The 22,248-nt window shown below is 39.0% G+C and overlaps 2 protein-coding genes across 3 annotated transcripts in view; one reads left to right on the plus strand and one right to left on the minus strand.

Annotated features, from left to right (window-relative positions):
* greb1 (growth regulating estrogen receptor binding 1) overlaps positions 1-7,242 on the plus strand; it is a 32,642-nt gene extending 25,400 nt beyond the window's left edge. The window contains exons 23-32 of the mRNA XM_056768740.1: positions 2,919-3,074; positions 3,213-3,352; positions 3,465-3,626; positions 3,852-4,056; positions 4,166-4,328; positions 5,318-5,539; positions 5,623-5,758; positions 5,850-6,050; positions 6,288-6,426; positions 6,579-7,242. Coding sequence (XP_056624718.1) covers positions 2,919-3,074; positions 3,213-3,352; positions 3,465-3,626; positions 3,852-4,056; positions 4,166-4,328; positions 5,318-5,539; positions 5,623-5,758; positions 5,850-6,050; positions 6,288-6,426; positions 6,579-6,742 — 1,688 coding nt within the window. The 3' untranslated portion in view covers positions 6,743-7,242. The remainder of the gene's footprint in view (positions 1-2,918; positions 3,075-3,212; positions 3,353-3,464; positions 3,627-3,851; positions 4,057-4,165; positions 4,329-5,317; positions 5,540-5,622; positions 5,759-5,849; positions 6,051-6,287; positions 6,427-6,578) is intronic.
* Positions 7,243-9,305: 2,063 nt separating this feature from the next.
* pfn4 (profilin family member 4) overlaps positions 9,306-22,248 on the minus strand; it is a 34,133-nt gene continuing 21,190 nt past the window's right edge. Inside the window, exon 4 of one of the 2 annotated variants that reach the window (XM_056767526.1) lies at positions 9,306-9,455. In XM_056767526.1, coding sequence (XP_056623504.1) covers positions 9,415-9,455 — 41 coding nt within the window. In that variant the 3' untranslated portion in view covers positions 9,306-9,414. Of the gene's footprint in view, positions 9,456-18,728; positions 19,002-22,248 lie in introns of those variants that run through there. The other variant, XM_056767524.1, reaches the window with a different exon arrangement.

A 22,248-nucleotide genomic window follows, 5' to 3' on the forward strand; every position in this document is an offset into this window, starting at 1 on the left:
GCCGAGCACAGTCCAGTGGAGTGTGCGATCGGCTGCAAGTAAACCCGGGGAGAACAGAAAACTCAGTGAGTAAGTGGGCGCCAAGCCCTAACAAGGGCCCGGCTTTGGTGACGAGGCAGGAGTCGTCCCGTACCGACCGATCAGAGCCGTGGCTGTGAAGGTTCGGGCCCGATGTTGTTCTCCCTGGGGTCTTCCCGTCAGTGTCCCTTCTCGCGAGGAGGTTGCTGACGGGGTGGAGGTTTCCCCCTCGACCTCTGCTTCCGGGGTGCCGCCTGTGGGGGCACAGGAACCGGAGCCGATGTCGAAAGGGTCCTGGGTTGCAGGGAAGCAGACGTCACGTGAGATCTCGGAGGCCTGTTGGCGGCCGAGTCGCGGCGTGAAAAAAATGTGGTTAATTGCCACTGTCTGCTTCGCCGTCAAAAAACTGCTGAGCGCAGTCCTCGACGGTGTTACCAACAACCCACCCTGCGAGATGAGTGCATCAAGAAAGCGGACTTCCTTGCTGTCACTCTTCTGCACAAGGTATAGCCGGGGGTGTCTCTCCTGGACCACTACCGTGGACATCGTCCGACCCAGGGCCCGTGCCGCCGCCTTAGTCGCCCGTAGAGCGCTGTCAGCGGTGGCACGGAGATCCTGCATTATACCCGGGTCGGCCTTACCCTCGTGGAGCCCTCTCAACGCCCTGGCCTGGCGGACCTGCAGGATGGCCAAGGCATAGAGAGAGGAGGCAGCCTGGCCCGCAACATCGCAAGCTTTCGACACCAGTGATGCCGAAGTCTTACGTGCTTTGGACGGTAGGAGTGGTCGATCCCCCCCCAGGTGGTAGCCGTCCGCGGCACAGGTGCACCGCAGGCGGACGTTCCACCCGGGGGATCTCGACGCAGTCCTTGGCTGCCTCACCATCGAGGGAAGTAAGGGAGCCAGAGCTGGTTTCACTGGAACGGTCTGTGAGTGGAGCGTTCAAAGTTTTACACAGCTCCTCATGCACCTCCGGGAAAAACATGGCACCCGGGGTGGGCGCGGTTTGCACCGCGCACCGACCTCGGGAACCACGTATCCCCAGGTTAGCACGGATGACATCACTTCTGCTTCCTCCTGAACTCGACCGCTGGGGGTGGAGTTTGGATTCGGCAGAGTCGGATGCCAGTCTCCCTCCGATGCTGCGAGCGACATCTCATCTACGTCACACATCGTTTCCGAGTGTGTGCGTGAGGATCCGGACGGTATGCCACCGCCGGTTGGGGAACGTTCAGAAGAGCGAATCGGGGTGCGATCGGCCCGTGAGCACTTGGCTGGCGGGTTTACGTTCGCAGAGTTCCCCATATCACTAACGCTGCTAACGTGGGTGGTCATCGGGGCCGTAGCCACAGATGTCACAGCCCGGGTAGCAGACGAAATGGTGGCTGGTTCCCGTAGGAAGACAGCCACCCGTGACCGCAACTTCTGAATGACAATCTGCCCGCAGTGCAGGCAGATGTGTCAACGAACGCTGCTTCAGTGTGCTGGACGCCCAGACACCTAATGCAGCGATCGTGTCCATCCCCCTCCTCGATGAGGGTGCCGCACCCAAGAGAACAGCGGGACATGCCGCGCTGGAGAATGCTCAGTCAGTCCTGAAAAGGACTTTTAGAAAAAATCTCTAACACCTCCGGAACCGCCGAGACGCCCAGGGGAAGGTCGCTGCAGGAAGGGACGATCCGCTGTAACACGTCGTAGCACCAGCGTGTAGTTGTAGAGGATTGAATCCTGAGTTGTACTCATGAGCGATGGCTCTGAAGAACAAAAGGTAAGTGAATGCTGCACGCCGGCCTCCTTTTATACCGGATTTCCGGGGGCGGAGCCCGGCATGCAAATTGCATTCGCCAAATTTCATTGGCCTTTTCTATAGTAGTCAGAGTTGATTGGTTCTCAAGGGCGAACCCCATCTGTCGTTCTCGACACAACGTCGAGAGACCGACAGAAAGGGAACTCTTCATTTATATAAACATTATCTTTAATGTATTGCTGTAAAAACGATTAATTGATTTCAAAATAAATGTTTATTTTCATATAATATGTACATGTGTGGCATGTATATTTGTGTGTATATAAATACACAAACATGCTATATATGTATGGATATACTTATGTATGTATTTATATATATGTATTTATATATTTATATATATATATATATATATATACACATACATTTATATTTACATATAATTTATATTACAAATAACATATTTCTTAAATATTTGTGTATTTATATATTTTTATATATTTATATATTATATATATATATACATGAGTGGCATGTATATTTATGTGTATATAAATACACAAACATGCTATATATATATATGGATATACTCATGTATGTATTTATATATATGTATTTATATACATATACATATATATATATACATACATTTATATTTACATATAATTTATATTACAAATAAATATATAATAAACATATTTCTTAAATATTTGTGTATTTATATATTTTAAATATTTATTTTATTTGTGCATGTATTCACACATTCATACATGCATATATTTATATTTATATTATATAAACACAAACATTTATTTTGATATCAATTAATTGTGATTAATCAATTTAAAAGCACAATTTTTTTATACCAGGACACAGTATACACAATTAAATGTTACATTGACATTAAATGAAAAACGAATGTTTTACATTTATTTACTTTGTCTGGCTGATAAATCAAATCAGCATACTTGTAATATAAACATTTGTACAAAGGGTTTTCATTTACATTTTTATGCATAACTCTGTTTTAAATTTTACATTTTTAAATTTTAATTTTAAATTTTAAATCGCTAAATATATAATGTTGTTATATATGTTATATATGTTGTTATATATGTTGTTAATTATTAATGTTGTTATTTGTTTTCCCAAGATTGTAAAACAGATTTGGTACGATACCATCAGCCTGTTGCATCATGGCCCAACACAGAAACTGTTAGTAGAATGCCCTTTGATTACATCATCCATGACCCAAAATACGACGACATCAGCACAATCTACTCACCAGACTTCAGTCCAAATGCAGATGGTGAGACTGTCCTAAATAGTAAATACGTATTTATATATTATTGTGGTTAATTCGGGCCCTTCTGTAGTGTTTATAGTGGAATTTAGGGACATAAGATTAATATTCCTGAAAATTTGTTTTTTCTCTTTACTGCTTTAGATGGAAAGTCCAGAAGGCAGGAGGATGTGTATCTACGCAGGCGTACAGCACGAATAAAACTCTCCAAATATGCAGCGTACAACACTTACCATCATTGTGAACAGTGTCATCAGTACATGGGTTTCACTCCACAGTACCAGGTCATTCTTTATGACATATTTTGTCAAAATAACATAGAAACTGTCAAAATAACAAGAAAAACATATAAATGTGGCTGTTATTTTATAATATGTTGTTTGTCTGTGTTTCCAGCTATATGAATCCACCCTGCATACGTTTACCTTCTCGCACCTTCTATTGGGAGAGGAAATTCAGCTTTACTTCATCATTCCAAAATCCAAAGAGCATCACTTCTCCTTCAGCCAATCAGGAGGACAGTTAGAGAGCATGAGACTGCCGCTAACTTCTGATCGGGTACAGACAACGATCAAATAATGCAAGAAAGTTCTCAAATGTGCCAGTGGGGCCACAAATATATGATCATTTTGTTACATTTTATTATGTCATAATAATTAAAGTTTATTAATATTTCATCATATATTCATATTATATTTATTCACATTCATTTGTTGATTTTATGTGAAAACATAGAAACCTTTTATTGAAGGAGTTAAATTTAGGTTGTTTAATTTTTTACAGAATCCTGACACCATCAAAAGCCCTATATTCACACCCACCACTGGACGCCATGAGCACGGCCTGTTTAATCTCTATCATGCCATGGAAGGAGCTGCCCACCTGCACATCCTAGTCATTAAAGAGTATGAGATGGCCGTCTATAAGAAATATTGGCCCAACCATATAATGCTCGTCCTACCGACAATCTTCAATGGAGCTGGGATAGGTAATGTCACAATCTCTTGACACAGTATTTCAGTTTACAAATATAATCTGAGTAATGTTGATCTTTTGACATGTGAGATCTTAACTTTATGTCTGGGTTTTTTTCTCAGGAGCAGCTCATTTCCTGATTAAAGAGCTCTCTTATCATAACCTGGAGCTGGAGCGGAGCAAAAGAGGCGAGCATGGCAGCCGTCCACAGGACGTCTGGCCTTTTATCATTCTCGCAGATGATTCGTGTGTCATGTGGAACAGTGTCGATGTTGACCCAAAAAGGTGCTTAATTAAAAATCTCTAATTAAATATTAAAATCAATATTATGCTGAATTAAAAGGGGTCATATGGCGCGAATACGTGTTTTTCTGTGTCATTGGTGTGTTATAAGTTGCCCATGCATGTAATAGACATGAGAAGTGTCGGAACAAAAGATACATTATATCTTAAAGCGAATGCTCACCCAGACCTGCCTGAAGCGCCTCTTGTAACAAACACCCCCTCAAATCTATGTCAGTTTGTGGTATGATTTGACTAAGACCGCCCGAATGTATACCTAAGGTGGGCGTAACTGTCAGTACAATTGCTTTGGAACCTGACATTCCAAATATGGTAAGAGGCGTTACATTTCCGTCACACGCTTGCAGTATTTTACCAATCACTACGCAGTGGTGAACTGGCCAATCATAGCACACCTCACTTTTCAGAGCGATGAGTTTTGTAAAAAATCTGCGCATTTCAGAGAGGCGAGGCAAAGAGGAGATACAAACATCCACGGTAATTGGAAAATACAGCGTTTTTGAACCTAAATCATGTTGACACATTGCATTACATCTAAAACAAACAATAATATTCGTTTTAGCCTCGTCATATGACCCCTTTAAAGATACAGTTCACCCAAAAATTCTATCATTTACTCACCCTCAAGTTTTTCCAAATCTGTATAAATTTCTTTGTTCTTATGAACACAGAGAAGGATATTCGAGGAATGCTTGAAACCAAACAGTTCTTGGCCCCCACTTAAATAGTAGAAAAAATAGCTTTGAAAATTCATTTTTTGTAGAACACAAAAGAAGATATTTTAAAGAATGTAGGACAGCGAACAGTTCTCAGGCACTTTTGAGTACCATTGTGATTTTTCCTACTATGGAAGTCAATAAAGGCCAGGAACTGTTTGGTTACAAGCATTCTTTTAAATATCTTTCACTGTGTTCATCCAAACAAAGGAATTTTTTTCTAGTTTTGAAACTTTATCTGTGTATTTTTTTCAGTGGTACTACAGGTGCAGAACGAAATGTGTCCTTAAAACAGGTTCTTCAGCACATGGAATCATCTCCAGACATCACTCAATACGGCTTATGTGGGATGAGGAAGTGGTCCAGCTGTGGGGGTGAAGCCGGGCATCAGAAAGAGCCATTCTCACGGGGACACCTACATGACTTTTTGCTGCTCAATGTGGACCTCACTCAGAATGTCCAGTACAATCAGAACCGGTGAGTTCTTAATACTCTATAATATTTGTTTCAAATCCACAAATCTGTCCAAATGTTGATTTTGGTCACTCTATTCACAATAGTTTCACATGCGATGATGTGGACTTCAACCTACGAGCCCACAGTGCAGGACTCCTCATCTGCAGGTTCAACAACTTTAGTGTGATGAAGAAGCAGATCGCCATTGGTGGATATGGGACCTTCATCATCAAGACTAAAGTAGGTTTTATAAATAGTCCAAAAAAAAAAGAGTTAACCTTTATAATATACAGCACCTACTCTAATGCAAACACTGATGAATTCACTATAGATGACGGATGTACCCACCACAATCCAGCCATCTCAGTACATCTGTGCCCCAGACAGCAAGCACCTGTTTCTGGCCACACCAGCTCAGCTGTTGCTGGAGAAATACCTTCAGCACACCAGTCATCGGTTATTCCCGCTCAGTGCCCGAAACTACAGTCACCCAGTTCTCTCTGTTGACTGCTACCTGAACCTCGGTCCAGAGGTACTTTAACATCTCAGTCCAAATTCAGGAAATGTCAATAGCTGAATATCTATTAGTGGTACATTATATGGTAATACTATGGCCTTTATTTAAATAGCAGGGTACTAAATGATAACCATATTATATACCATTAAAATACATAATGTTAGTTGGTATGTTGTGAATATCACGGTGATCCATTGAACCACTTTCACGCATAAAGCATATCATCTTTTTGTGTGTTTTTTCTGTGAATAGGTGACGGTTTGTTTTGTTAGCTCCAGGCCTCACTCCATTAACATTAGCACTACTGGACTGCTCTTCAGTGGCCTGCTCTTGTATTTCTGTGATTCCTTTGTAACGCCTGGATTTCTCAAGAAGTTCCAGTTTCTGAAAGGTAAACTTCAGAGAGATGCCTCATGTGTACAATATACTCCTTGAGTATATAAGTTTTGCTGTTTATTTACACTTTGTGTGTCTTGTAGATGTACCTGTTAATGTTGTCAAACACGAATTGATTTCACAAATATTTGCTCTTTGCTGTTCCAGGGGCAACTCTGTGTGTGATCTGTCCCAACCGGAGCTCTCTGCGTCAGACTGTAGTTCGGCTGGAGCTGGAGGACAAGTGGAGGTTTCGTCTCAGCGATGAGTTTCAAACGGCTAATGCCAAAGAGGACCAGCCTCTCTTTTTCCTCACAGGAAAACACATATGACTCTCAGAAGCTAAAGACGCATAACTATCTTGTTTGTATATAGCATTTGCTTTGTATATTATGCACAATGTATGCTGTAAATGTTGTTTTTTGTGTATTGGTTTTATTACCTTAAAACCAGTGTTTACCTACGTCTTAATAGTTGTTTAAAATGTATTTATTTACAGTGACCTTTTTATGTTTTTATCTTTCTGTGTTTTATTCTTATTCTGCGTTTTGCTGTTTTTGTCCTAACTGGAAATTTAATCATCAGCTTGATACAGGATCGTAAAGTGTTAAAAGAGCAGAAGTATTTTGTAGAAAAGAGTATTTTTGTAGCTGTGTTTGGTGTGTTGTGATGTGTATGAATGAGGACGTAAATTCATTAAAGTACTTATCTAAAACATTTCAAATCTGTTGTTGTACCATTTTATGAACACTAGATGGCAGCACAATTACATAAATGTCATGAAAAATGTATACAATGTATCAGCTTAATAGATGTTTCTTTTATAAAAAAAAAGTGGCCTTTCATTAACCCGTATTTGAAATGAACCGTTATTATGTGTAAATAAATAAGAAAAAAACCCTGCAAATTTGGTTTGGTTTATCCGACTAATGTCAATTACGGTTATGCAGTTGGTAGACGTAAATATATTTAATCTAATGTATTTAATTTTATATATATTACTATGATCGTAAAAATATAAATTTGTACAAACAGGCAAATTAAAAAAAAACAAGTTTAACAAGTTTCAAGGACAGTACGACTCTGTGCTGCTCCTATATTAGTTGACAAATGTAGAAGGGTGGATGAAGGCTAATTACCTGCTGCAAGACAAGAAATGTTATGTGACAATATATATGCTACCATCATTATGTCATGAGTATGTTTACAGTAATCAGAACATGAGGTTACAAACAAACACCATGGGCCTAAGAGGCACAGATTTGATCGTAAGGTGTGCGGCCTATTATATGAGCACTCTTCATTCAGCACAAGTCTAATGTAGGAAAAATATCTGAATTAAGATTTAATAAATGACATCAAACAATTGAGTACTTGCACTAATATGAGTTTTTTTATGTGTATGGATATCTGCCAACCAAAATGTGTATCTGAATATAAGCATTTCCACTTTCATCATACAACTATTACTACATATAACTTTTAGATTACAATTTCATCATCTCTCTCATACACCCTAATTAGACTGCGACTGTTATCATGTGAATGACATCGAGTTTGAGGTTTGTGGAAATGGTGAGTCGTGTTTGCAAGTGTACAGTACATTCTGAGAGTTTCTTTTAGGGAAAGGGTCAGTCTGACAGAAACACATAGAAGCATCGGCCGCTCCTTATGTGACATGATCTGACGGCTCCCTGGAAATGTAACGTACACATTAGCATCAGCTTGTTTGGTGTTTGTGCAAGTGCATAAGGATATGGGTGGAGAACCGGAGGGGTCTTGGGGAGGTATTTGTGTATACACATGGTTCCACATTGGATAGTTCACCCAAAAAGAAAAAATGGTCATTGCTTCTTTCCCTTCATAATGTTAAAAATCGGCATATGATTTTTTATGAAACACTAAAGAAGAGTTTCTAAGAAATTTCTGGTTTTATGTCCATGGACACCATTCTTCAAAATGTCTTCTGCAGAAGAAAGAAAGTCAGACAGGTTTGGAATGACATGAGGGTGGGATAAAGGATGAAAGGATTTTGATATCTGGCTGAATCATGCGTTTAACAATAAAAAGATATGCCTTTCAAAAAAAAAGCCATGGTATTATTTCCCTTGCTTCTGCAGAGGACAACTTTTGGACCCCGCATACAGTATACACACATATACATATAGATATTGTGGGAAGACTGTAGTTATATTCTTGTTGCATTCTGGGAGGGTCTGTTCGCTAGAGGTACATGATGCCAGGCCCTCTCATGTTTCTCCTGTGGACACCATTCCAAGAACACACTTGGTAAAATTAGTACAAAAACATCATCAAGTCCAGTATATAGTTCACTGTCAGCATGGTCACTCGGCCGTTAGCACAAGCGATTGGCAAGGACTAGTATTAGCTTTATAGAAAAAGGCAGTGAGCGTTCTGCTCCAGACGGATAATGGAAGCATGATAGCAGAGGATCAAGTGGAAGAATATGATGAGATATTCAACTCTAATGAGACAAGTTGGACATGGGTAATTCACTTTCTTCTGCTCTTCTATTTAGTATAGTTGACTAACACCCTTGAAATGTGACTTGACATACTTGAGACAAATGAATTGGTTTATTATGAGCTTTTAATGTATCTTTTCTATGCAGCTTTAGAGGTTCTACCTCATTCTCAGACTTTATTTCATACGTTGTATATTATAGGGTGATAATATATTCTTAAATGGTTATGTATAAATAATAACGAAAAACAAATTAACAAGATATTTTTTTAATATTATTATGAAATTCTGTATAGTACATGCATTTAATATCCATGCGACAGTTTGACTTAATGTTCTATTAGACTAGAATTGGTCATATCAATTTAATATTTATTTGATCAGTATGACAGTAATGTATAATCTGCGAAATATGAGGATCGTTTGGCGTCTGACGTTCAAAGTGTCAAATGTCCATGTGATTTGAGTCGCTGGCGTGACTGGGGGAAGAGTCATTTGGCGGGGACACCGTGAGCTTGTCTTAACTGTTTCTAAAGTCTGTTTTCTCATGTGTTCTGTGACCTGCAACCAAAGAGCATGCACTGCGTCAGGTTACACAGACATTTCGAAATAGACAAACTGGGTTTGTGGTGTCAATGTGTGCTAATATGGCACCTGTACAATGTTTGATCTGGTATATTTACTGTTTGTGTGTGTATAAGTGTATCACCATCTTATTTAAAAAGTAAAGAAATTATTCCTTTAATAAAAGGTCAAGCAATAGCTTGTCAAGTTATATGGTTCCATTATGAAGTCACTGAAGGTCAGATGTTGTGTAATCAGTGCTGAGGTCACTCATGATTCATTTATACTTTAAGACCAAAGCCATTCTCTTCTCTACACTTACCATGGTGTGTTTCGGGGGTCCTTTGAAACTGGAAAACATTGTTACAGTCTGTTCTGAAGTGAAGTTCAATATTTTGGTAGAGCTCAGAATGCTCAAATGTAAATCTGTGGAATTAATCCTTATACAGTTAAAGGGGTAGTTCACCCGGAAATGAAAATTAATTTATAATTTACCATCATGTCATTTCAAACCTGTATAACTTTCTTTCTTCTGCAGAACACAAAAGATATTTGGAAGACCTTGGCCCCCATTGACTTATATTGTATGGACACAAAACCACAGAGACATTTCTCAAAATATCCTCTTTTGTGTTCCACAGATGAAAGAGACACATATAGGTTCTGAACAACATAAGGGTAAATAAATAATGACGGATGGATTAAAGTTGATGGGTGAACTATCCCTTTATGGTCAAAGTCCTAATACTTAAAGTATTTCCGGCATTTACTTAGGTTGATTGATGGCAAATCCTTTAAAATATGGGCAGTACTTAAAGCAACGGATGTTGTAAAACAGATGTAAATCCACAAATATTCAATACTGCTGCAGTTTTGTTTGTGCAGAGATGGGAGAAACTGTTCTGCTATTTTTTAAGAACAAGCACTTAAACTTGATTGAAGGATGATCTGATCGCCAAGCTTATACTTCCATTTCCAGACCACTGGTGCTGTACTCTGTGTATTTATCCCAATGGTGCATTTGCTGTGGTCTTGCAATAGACATACACCCATCAGGTGCACTGGACCAGTGTGTGCACCTGCTTTTCACAATTTAAATATCTCAATACCCCATGAAATCACTTGATACATTTTTTTTTTGATTTGACTAAATTTTTTCATGTGTTGACATATTTCCTAAATATGAAATTGTGTATATGTTGTTGGACAAATCAAAAGCATCACTGGACCTTTAAACCACCCCTTGATAAGCAATAAGTAGTATGTCACAGCGGTGATAAACTAGAAGCTTTTGGCTGTTTATTAAGATTGTATAAACAGCCAATAGCCTTTATAGTTTATCACAGCTATGACTTAGTCCTTTAATGCTTGTCAAGGGGTGGTTTAAAGGTCCAGTGTACAACTGTTTCGAAGCACTACAGTGGCTGACACAGTTTGTACATTTGGGGCTACTGTAACAACATGGCGAATTCCATGTAAGGGGACCCGCGGTGTATGTAGATAGAAATAGTTCATTCTAAGATAATAACAACATAACACTTCATTGTGTACGCCCCTGAAGACATAGTTCAAGTTCAAAGTCAAGTTGATTTATATAGCCCTTTAAAACAAATGCCGACCAAAGTACTGCACAACATACAAGAAAAAACATCCTCATACAATACTACTTAAATACAGTAATAAAATAGAATGAAAACAAAAATCATGCAAATATAACAAAATAATTAGTTTTATGATAAAAATTGTGTCAAATTAAGCATATGCCCAAGAAAAGAAATATGTTTTAAGAGAAGATTTAAAAGTGGATGGAGTAGGGGATAGTCTAATAAACAAAAGGTAGGGAATCTTGGGACCAAGAACTGAGAAAGCCCTGTCACCTTTAAATTTAAGTTGAGATTAAATTTTGGAACAGGACATAACATCTGGGTGGTAGATACAATGGCAGAACTCATAGTTATTTTTACGTATTGTATCACATTTGTTAACAGATTCAAACACTTTGATGTCCGTGCTACATAATCAGTCTCTTTGCATTTTCACCCATGTTAACAACCCCAAATTGTCACATAAACCGAGCAGGGTCTTGTTTTACTACTTATGGTACATACTGTCCTGGTACATAAGAAATCAAATGAGTGATGAGTGAAAAACAGGCCCCACCTCTCTGAAGAGTCTCCGTCACTCTTCTGTCCTACAATAGTAAGGTCAGCAGTTTAATCAACACATGACCCACATGCCTTCTGTAACAGCCCCCTCTGCTCTCTGATTGGTGGAGAACAACCATCAATGGTAACTCCCCCTTACCCCACGTGAGTGTTTTCTTGGGAATGTATTTCCACGAGTCACATGCTTGGCTTACTGACTGAAATGTAAAGAGCCCTATAGAGGCTATATGGGCTTTCGGGTAGATAAGATCATATTTACAGCTAGACGGTGCAGAGACACATTTTATCTTTTTTTTGCCATAGCAGATTATTACAGATGTATTAATGAATAATAACTAAAAATCAGTAATAATAATTAAAAAAAGTAAGTAATAATTATAAAAAAATAATAATTGTAAATAAGTACATGTAGGGGTATACAATCACGCAATAATCACAAATTAAAACTTGGGTGATACAGATGTTTTACATCTACTCAACAAAGGCATAAATACATTAAGAATAAGAATGTCAGTGAGCTTTTAATGCTTCCATGGAGAAGTGGATAAACTCCATAGACCCCAGACTTTCTAAACTACATTGTCCAGTTCCTAGAAACTCGCCGGTGTATCTGGAATGTACTCTTGTCCCGTGGAGAAATTAACAAATCATGATCAAATCACGATGTTGTGTAACCAGATAGCTGGCCAGTTCTTGCAAAGACTTTCATTTGGGCAGATTCTCTATAAGTTGCCAATGCCTGAATAGTGCTACACAGAAACACACACTCCAACTCATATATACCCCCTCCTAACTGTACATACCTTGTCTTTTGATACTCTTTTCGGAGAAAGGGGAGGAGTTTCCCAAAACATAGAAGCACAAAAAATCATCTTTATGGGTTACCGGAGTGGACACTACAATAAATTTAAAATACATCATCCAAGTTAGATCTGAACACAAATAAATTATAGTTTTAAGGGCTTTTTAACTGCTGGATTTAGTAGAAGTTTTTGTGCACATACTATGCAAATACCATGGTATATAAAGGTCTAATGGTGCTGTTATTAAATAAGCCTACCTTTAATAATAAACACTCACTTGTTATTAATGCTATTAAATGTTAATGATACTAAATGGTATTAAATAGTAAGCACACTCTGTAATCCACAGGTTTTACCGACTGAGTAATTCAAAATGTCTCATTAACTCAAAACCCCAACATTTCAACTGCATGTGATGATGGAAGAATAATAACTACTAAGCCAACACTCACATATTCTCCCTTACAGTCCTGCAAAATTTACAGTCACAGAATGCTTATCTAAACATTTCACTGGGTTGGCAGCTTCCCCTGCCACGTGAGCATATAGGCAGCTATATGGATTGCGCGCCCGTTTTATTAATAACTTTAGAAAGTTATTAATAAAAAACAATATTACGTAGGCCAAGACATCGTGTTTATAGATAATGCAATTAATAAATCATCTTAAAAACCAAAAAAAACGATGCATTATCATTATAAAGTAAAAAGAAAACATTTTAGACCTTAAACGTGTGCTGTTCGCGTTACATAAACAAAGTGTTTGATTGGTCGAGTGCGTCCTAACGTCAGGATCCGCAGCGCTGAAGGACGCGAGTGAAGCGAACGCGAAGGGTTAACCGTGATGTCATGTGCAGAGGCAGGGACTGCCACTCACTGCAAGCAGTATCCACCCTGCTTTATAAACATCAACACATTCAAGCGGCGAACACACTGTGTGGGTTAGACGTGAAAAGCAAAATCACACGAGTGACGATCCGCGGACATCACCCGCGTTCAGCTGTGTGGGGATATTGACGCTCTTCAATGGCTGTGACATCGTAACGCGTCTGCCGCATCCCACGTATGTATAACGAATCATTTCATCGCTCTCTGGGCTCACATTGTTATTCTGTTTATTTTCATTTTCAGACAGAAGTGCATTCGTTTAGATCATCTGTATTTTAATGCACGGTGGATGTTTTTTGTTTATTTATTCATTGGAGGGATCACACGCGTAATGGTTTCTGTAACAAAATGCATTTTACATGCGTTATCACATACAAAATGTTTAGAGAGATCTGTTTACCTATTTGCTTGCACATGTATTTGTGTATTAATATTTTATTTTCTTAACGTGAGTTTCATTTAATATTTAGGCTACCTTTACATTATTTACATCAAACAGGCTAAACTATTCTAAACTATCTACTTATACGTCATGTTTACTTTGCACCATGAGGTGAAAAGATTATCCATCTATAAAAGAGAATGGCCTTATTTGGATGGTGACCTCCCTGACTGATTTTAAATGACTTTTGGTTACAATGAACCTGTAACTGTTATTATGTGTAGGGATGCACCGATCCGATACTCTGGATCGGAATTGGGGCCGATCCGGATGTTTTTTGCTGGATCGGGTATCGGACTGACGGGTTCTCTTCAGTCCGATCCGTTGCGATACCCGTGGAAGTTACTCTAAAGCTTCATAAAGGACTATCCATCAGGAAATTACCATAAACTGTGTCATGCACTGTATTCGTTGTCATGTATTTTGATAGCTTTATGCGAGGAATAAACCAATATAGCATAAATAAAAAACTCTGACCTCCGCTGGTGCGGTCATCTGTCAATCTCAATCCAGCATGCGTGTGTCCGGGAACAGTCAGGACGTTACTCTTTCCAAAGTTTTTAATATTCTTCCTAATCACTAGATAGTAGACTGTGGTTTTGTTTAAAATGCATTTTGCCGGAGACTGTACTCGCTGAGTGTAAAGTTATTAGATTCAAGCACCGGAACCGGTCTATGTTATGCGTCATTCATACACTATAACTCTTTTTTTTTTACTTTAGGATGGATGCAATGTACTATGATTTAAACACATAACATATCTCTTCTCTTTGTGTTATAACTGTTTTGAACTTGGGAAGCAAAGATCCCCGCGAATACACGATCATCACTATCCGGGATGTGCGTGAGTGAAGCGGGTGCATTAAGCGCATCATTCTGCGTCCAATGCGCATGACTTTAAATAACGTAGAAGCGAATGTATTAAGCGCATCATTTTGTGTCCAGGATGTGCATGAGTGAGTTTGGAGACTTTTATATTGTGGTAGCTTTGTGCAATAAACAGAAATTTATTTGTTAAACATTTTGTAAGTATCTGTGCTTAATGAGACCACATTTTGTTTTGTATGTATTTTTAAGTTAAATAAAGCACTAAATAACATTAAAAAAAATCATACTTTTAAGTAAAAATACTTAAGTGAAGGAAAATGGTAGATTTTAATGTACTCATGGATTTAAAGTAAAAAAAAAATTAAAAAATGTATGGACTGTAGTGGAGTAAATATCCTGTGCTTCATACTGTAGGAAAGTATTTTTTTGTCCAAAGTTCTCTGATAAAGTACATATATTTTAAAATGTACTTGAAAGTAAACATTCTTAACTATCCACCTCTGGCAATAAAAGTTAAAATATGCAAGTCTACTTTGATCATGAAAAACAGTGCTAGTATCGGATCAGAATCGGTATCGGCCGATACACAGAATTCAGGTATCGGAATCGGATCGGAAAGGAAAAAGTAGGATCGGTGCATCCCTAATTATGTGTGTACAGCATGGCCAGATATGCAATAGATGTCATGACACTCAAGCACATGATCCATCACTGTACATTTTGATGCATGTGCCATTACTGACACCAGTGTGCAACAGCAGAACAAGTTGAATTATGTCAGTCGCGTGTGAAAATGTAGGGCTTATTCAAAATTTGAAAGGTAATTTAAACATTTTTAAACAGCCCCAGGTTTACATCTAGGAGGCAAATATTGGGCTGCATGTTAGGTTGCCCTTAGGACATACATATAAAAACGTTTTCCTGTTCTGTCTTGTCTAATTTACACAAGTTCCTACATGCATATTTGAATGTACATGAATATCATGCTTAATGTTTTCTTTAAAAGTACAGAATATTTTGAGATTATGGGTTGTTTGCTATACAGAGAGGTTTTGACAATGTGGGAGCACGGGTTTGACATTATTAAGCACGTGGCAATGCTGTGGAGACATAATTGTTTTGTGTGTACGAGTTAATGGGGTTTAATAATATTAGTTTTACCTTTCACCTAAATGCCAAAAAGATATTTGCTTGAGTTGTGCAAGAGAGCTTGTGTTTTTTGCTCTACAGGTTTTTTGTTTACGTTAAACCCTAAATTGCGCAATATTTGTTTTAACGTACAGTAAAGATACTGTACTGAGAATTTTTGTTTAATCAGCAAATTGCTATGGTAACATGTTGCCATATTTGATACATTGTGGGGATTTTCCATAGACATAATGACTTTAATACTGTATAAACTGTATATTCCCTAACCATCACACAAGATTAAAAAAATGGAAACATGATTATTAAAAGAAAAAACCCTTTTCGGTAAAAAGAGTCACAGACAAGACGCTAATCTCTCACAGAGCACTCTTACTTAAAATAGTGACTTAAAATAGTTACGTACACCTATTGTTCACCCCAGTCACCCTACAATCTACTTCAATGCTATCTACTTTCTCTCAGGTATGGAACCTTGGCGCTTTTGTTGACCAGGATTTAAACTTTGATAAACAGATTTCTGCCCTCATTGGCTTGAGTTTCCAAAAATCCAAGACTTCCTTGACCCCAAAGCTTTAGAAATGGCCATCCATACATTCGTGACATCCCTGCTAGATTACTGCAACTCCTTATATTGCGGCATGTCTAAATCCCAGTTTTGAAGTCAATTTTTGGAGCACATTACCCCTAGTCTTAGAGCCCTACATTGTTTACCAGTCCGTCAGACTCCTGTTTGTATATAAATCCTTGAATAATATTGCTCCTGCCTTCCTCAACCAATTACAACCACAGTAAATTACAATTGACTGTGGTTGGTCCCCGTCTCTGGAACTCTTAGAGATTAGAATGGCCCACTCTGTGTCTGTTTGTAAGTCTCTGCCAAAAACCTTTTTGTTTTCTTTAGCCTTCCGTGTGCTTTGCTTGGTGTTCTTCTGTCAAGCACTTTATTCAGTCTAGTGGCTGTTGTAAATGTGCTATACAAATAAAATGAACTTGAACTTTCAGAGTCAGACCATGAACTACGTGGGTCAGCTTGCCGGCCAGGTGTTTGTGCAGGTGAAGGAGCTATACAGAGGCCTGAACCCTGCCACCCTGTCCGGCTGTATTGATGTCATTGTGGTGCGTCAGTCTGATGGCTCTCTGCAGTGCTCCCCTTTCCACGTCAGGTTTGGCAAGATGGGCGTGCTGCGCTCCCGGGAGAAAGTGGTAAGTACTAGCGCATGCAGTTTTAGAATGACAGAGTATAAGATATTTTGGAATCTGCCAAATGCATAAATGTAAATGAATCAATTTACTTAATCTTTTGGTGTGATTTTTGATTCACCTTAAAGAAATCAACAGGGTAAAATATTTTTGGAAGGACGTGTTTCTCAAATTATAAAATCCCATCCCATCTAACTTCAGCATTGTTATATAATAGCGTTTGAAATAAAAATAGACATTTATATTGTACTAAATCTTAAAAAGCTTGAGGTGGAAAAGGCCGCTGTCTGACTCTAAAGATTCATTCTACGGTCCCTCTCTCCCCAGGTTGACATTGAGATAAATGGGGAGCCAGTCAGTTTACAAATGAAACTGGGTGAGAATGGCGAGGCATTCTTTGTTAAAGAAACCGAAAGTAATGAGGTGAGTAGTGCACCTTGTTCCAAACAATAAATCCTGTAGTGTTGTTTTTAGCAGACGAGGGTCATTGTTCACTGAGAAATGAAATATAAGGTGTCAAAGTTCCCTCATGAGTACCATACCATGAAATTTGAACTTGTTTACTGGAAACAATCTCACAGCGCACATTCTGTTACCCGAGCTATATCTCTTTGCTCTGGAACAGACCCTCTTGGCAAGACCCCCCACTAGCCGAACTTCCTACCCGACAGAAAAAGCTGACCAATCAGAGGAAAGCAAAGCACAAGACAAAAGCCGACTGCAGAGATAAGAAATGCAGTGTCCTCATAATGTCTTTGTCCTCTGGCTAAGTCCTCCAAACGTTCCTCATTATGTTTTGACCACAGATGGTTACTTCCTAATAACAGGCACGGATGCCTGAGATGGATATCTGCTGAGGTACACTGCATTCGGGAATCGCAAGAATCATTGCCCCGGTCAGCGGTCATGTGAAACGTTCTGGCACTTGAAAGATTGTGACAGTATCTGTAAGAGAGTTACTCTTGCCCAGATTCTCGCTTCCAAACCAGACGTCACCAGAACTGAAATACAAGAAACCGTCCTGGTGTTGTAATATAAGCAGTTCAAAGAAGACCTCGAAATAATGTGTCTTTCTTTGAAAGCTATTATTGGGATCACTAGTAAACCTTTGATGGTCTCTCCTATTGACTATAATCGGCAAATCTATTTTTGTTCTGGTTATGATACTTATGAGAGTTGCTGTCAATTGTCGTCGCTTGTCTTGAGGGACACATCATTTTCTCAGGCAGGCAACCCTGACATAAACAGCTGAACATTATAACAGTGATCAGATATCTGTGAGGCTCTTGTTGATCGTTATATCATGGCTTTTGGACAGCTGAGTGCTGCTTTACACGTGCATGTGTTTGGATGTAATGAAAGATGCAGGGATCTGTCATGTGGCATTAAGGTCATAGTGTTGTGCAGCTGACACAGTCAAACCAAATCTACGGCTATAGTGTGATGTGTTTATTCAATATGTTTTTGTAAGGGACTATGACATACCTTATTAGGATACAAAATAAACATGTGCCACAATATTATGCGTTACTTTTTATAAACCTATACTGTATGTTTTTTATTCCTATATTACCATCATTGATATTGATTTATTGTCTCTGATGTTCAGCTCACTTGCATGTGGTGATTTGTAAGTGTTAATTTAGTTTAGTGTTAATACTCCGTTTTAACCCGTCATCTAGTCTTAGCAATTTTACGATTTGATAAAAGAATCCTCTTAAAAGAATTAATCTAGATTTTGTTTTCTCAAAACTCTAAATCATATTTAATGCTGTCGTTTCTGCTCTCTGCACAGGAGTTGGTGCCATCCCACTTGGCTACCTCACCTATAATTTCAGAAGGCTCTGCCTTGATGCAGGCCCAAATGGGAAAAGGCACGTGCCGACGACTGTCTGACTCTGGATCCGGAGCCTCCATTCAAACTCTGGGTCCCGGACAGGCCTCTGGAGACGGTTCAATGATGAAGAAACGGAGAAAGAGGAGAAGGAAATCTAAAATGGACAGCATGAAGCGAGAGGATAATGGGGATTTCTCAGAAGATGATGACATGTTTCGGATAGACTTGAGCTCTGAAGATGAGACAAAGAATACAGGAAGCAGGTCAGAACAAACACATTTTCCCTTAAGCCCAACATAGTGTACACTGTAGTCTATACTGTAGCTCATATTAATATTTAAATACATTTTCTTTTACTAAAAATGTATATTACAAATGTAGGGCAAACTGGTTTTGCCAAGATTTCACATTGACGAAGGAAGATGTTCTCCACTAAAAGGGATAGTTTACACAAAAATGAAGAAAAAAGCATTACTTTGCTTTTTATGGTACTAAAAAGTTAGAATTGAAGTGTATTGTTACAGTATATATATCTATAAATACTGTATAAATGCAATGAAAGTAGGGACAGAAGCTGTCACTAACCTTCTGTGTAACAACATCTTTTGTATTCCACAAAACAAAGAAAGTCATGCATTCTGAACAACATGATGCTGAGTAAACAATGACAGAATTAAAAAAAAGATGTATAAACCATCACTTTAATTCTTTCACAACTGCAATCACAGCAGTAAATATAAGTGATCATTTGTTTGCTGCAAGTTGTGTGATGGAATGATTTCAGTTGGAGAGGTCTTGTGATGGGTGCTGTGTCTGTTTACTAGCTTTCTGAATGAGCTCTGAAATACAGAGAGAGAGAAAGAGAGGCAGAGTGGAGAAAAGAGGTTGACGGCCCTATTGCTGAAGTAAACAAGGGGCTGAAACAGCCCCTCCAACGTTTTTCCATGAAATCCATGGAACCAGGCCAAGATCTGCCTTATGGGGAGTCCTTTGTTTTGCTGGACAGTCTAACATTACCCCCACATATCCAAGGAAGAAAGTTTTGATTTGAAATATAAATCAGTTTCACCACAAACGCATACTTTTCTGTGAAAGTTCTGTTTTTATCTGGATAAGCTAAAAGGTCAAAGATCACTCGTTGAGTGCACCACATGTGCTGTATTACCAAGAAAAAAACTTCAAGAAATGGCAGGAAAAGCCATTGGGAAAACAGAAGGCCAAAAAGAGTCAGCTGGGAGTGAATGTCAACTGAAGAATGCGTTGTTCTGCAAAACAGCAGTTTGAAAAGGAATTCAGAGACTTTCTTTTTAGAAATCCCACAGTGTCCCAAACAGTTCTGGTCCACCATTGACTACCATGGAAGGAAAAATTGCTTTATAAATTACATTGTTCTGTTAAACACAAAATAAGATATTTTGAAAAATGTTGGAGAGCAACAGTTCTGCACTTTTGACTACCATTGTCATTGGTCCTAGCATGGTAGTCAACGGTGGCCAAAAACTGTTTGGTTACAAAGCATTCTTCCAAATATCTTTCTCTGCGTTCACCTAAACAAAGACATTTATACAGTTTTAAAACAGCTCGAGGATGATTAAATGATGACATCATTTTATTTTTGGCTAAACTGTCCTTTTAAGACTATCCCTGCCTATGTTTGAATATGTTACAGAGCGATGTCACACCAACTGTTTGCTGAGCAGGTGAAAGGAAGCTCCAGTAGCACCACATACACAACAGAAGGAAACTGGAGTGGTGTTCAAAGGTATGCCACAGGGATTTTATTTAGATGCTGTTGAGAGTAAACAGCAACATGTGAATCTTTAATTTTCTTCACTGACCCACAGAACAGGGATGGAAAAGACTTGCTGTTTACCCATTCCCATTAAAACAGGATTATCCATCTCCTGTCCTCAACAAACAGCCATGTTCCCGTCCACAAACAGGTGACTACTGCAGTGCAGAACGAAATGTATAAACAATGTATAAAAGGTTTAAATAAAATGTAATGGCTCGTCCAAAAGAGGCTGTTTAGTCAAGTGCATTTCCCAACAAGCTACTTGAAAGGCAGTAAAATAAATGAAAAGTTATTGTAAGACATTGCGCATTTCATCACAGCTGTATAAATCCGATGCTAATATTAATCCAAGTATGTCTCAATTTCTCACTTTAAGCAGTCCAAATGGCTCTTTGCCTTCTACACCAAAGAGTGACTCAGAATTGCTGAAGAATGGGGGTAAACCAGACAACCCAGAGATGTTGTGGACATGGGGAGAGCTGCCTCATGCTGCTAAGGTACAAAAATCCCTAGAAGTTACACATTGCCACATGTTCTGTGTATCCTATAACAATTCAAACACAATCTTGCATTCCAAGTGTTTTATAGGGATAGTACACCCGAGAATAGATTCAACGTTGCCCCATATCTGTATGATTTCCTTTCTTTTATGAGATATAAATTCACTGCATCTTATTTCTGTACAGTGGAAGTGAATGGTGACTAGGGTCCGTCACTAACATTTTGCCTTTTGTAATTCAAGGCTGAATTCTACTTGTTGTATACTGTGCAGACATATCACAATTGTTTCTCTTTCCACAGCCATCATTTCTGCAGGCCGTGCCAGAGCCTGTGGTGGTGGCTCCAGGGTCAATTCCACCATCTGAGAGCACCCACTTCAGAGCCATCACTCGGGCTGGGATGATGAAGTCTCAGGACAATGTTCTCCACGAGTTTGTACCAGATCTCAGGGCCGTAGAGGCGGCATGTGGACATTCTGTAGAGGTGGAGGCCATCAGTGCAGCCGCCCATCTCATAACAGACTTAGAAGAGGGAGCTCACGTCAATAGCAAGACTGACTCTCCAACCAAGAAAAAAGGTAGAGCGGTGGGTTCCCAATGCATACAGTATATACATTATATAATAAACGTAAATAATAATGATATTCAATTTCTAGACAAAAGGAGCCGGCACCTTGGATCAGATGGTGTGTACCTGGATGACATCACAGGGCTAGAGCCTGATGTGGCTGCCCTTTACTTTCCAAAGAGGTATATTTGACTTACCTAATGCATCATTCATTTATGATCAAGCTGTAGTGCATAATGTAAAAGAATAAAAAAACGAATGTACTTCTGTTGATCAGTGACGGAGCAGCTTTATTAAGGGGCGGGACAGATTTGAGAAGTGCCAATCAGTCTCCTCAGTCAGTGGGCAGCAGTGGAATGGACAGCGGAGTGGACAGCTTTTCCGACCAGTCAGGAGACCTGCCTCACATCGCCATCTCTCTGTGCGGAGGGCTGACTGAGAACACCGAGATCACTAGAGGTATAAAATCCAGATGTTCAGCTGTTGTTGTATTCTGTAGAATTCTTGATTTGGGGAAGTCATCAAGCCATTACTCATTACTTTCATTCACAGAGGAATTTGAGGAACGAGCTGTATCTTATCAGGAGTTTGCAGATAATCCATCCATTATTGATGA

The sequence above is a fragment of the Triplophysa dalaica genome, chromosome 15 (genome assembly GCF_015846415.1).
Source record: "Triplophysa dalaica isolate WHDGS20190420 chromosome 15, ASM1584641v1, whole genome shotgun sequence".
Classification (NCBI taxonomy): domain Eukaryota; kingdom Metazoa; phylum Chordata; class Actinopteri; order Cypriniformes; family Nemacheilidae; genus Triplophysa; species Triplophysa dalaica.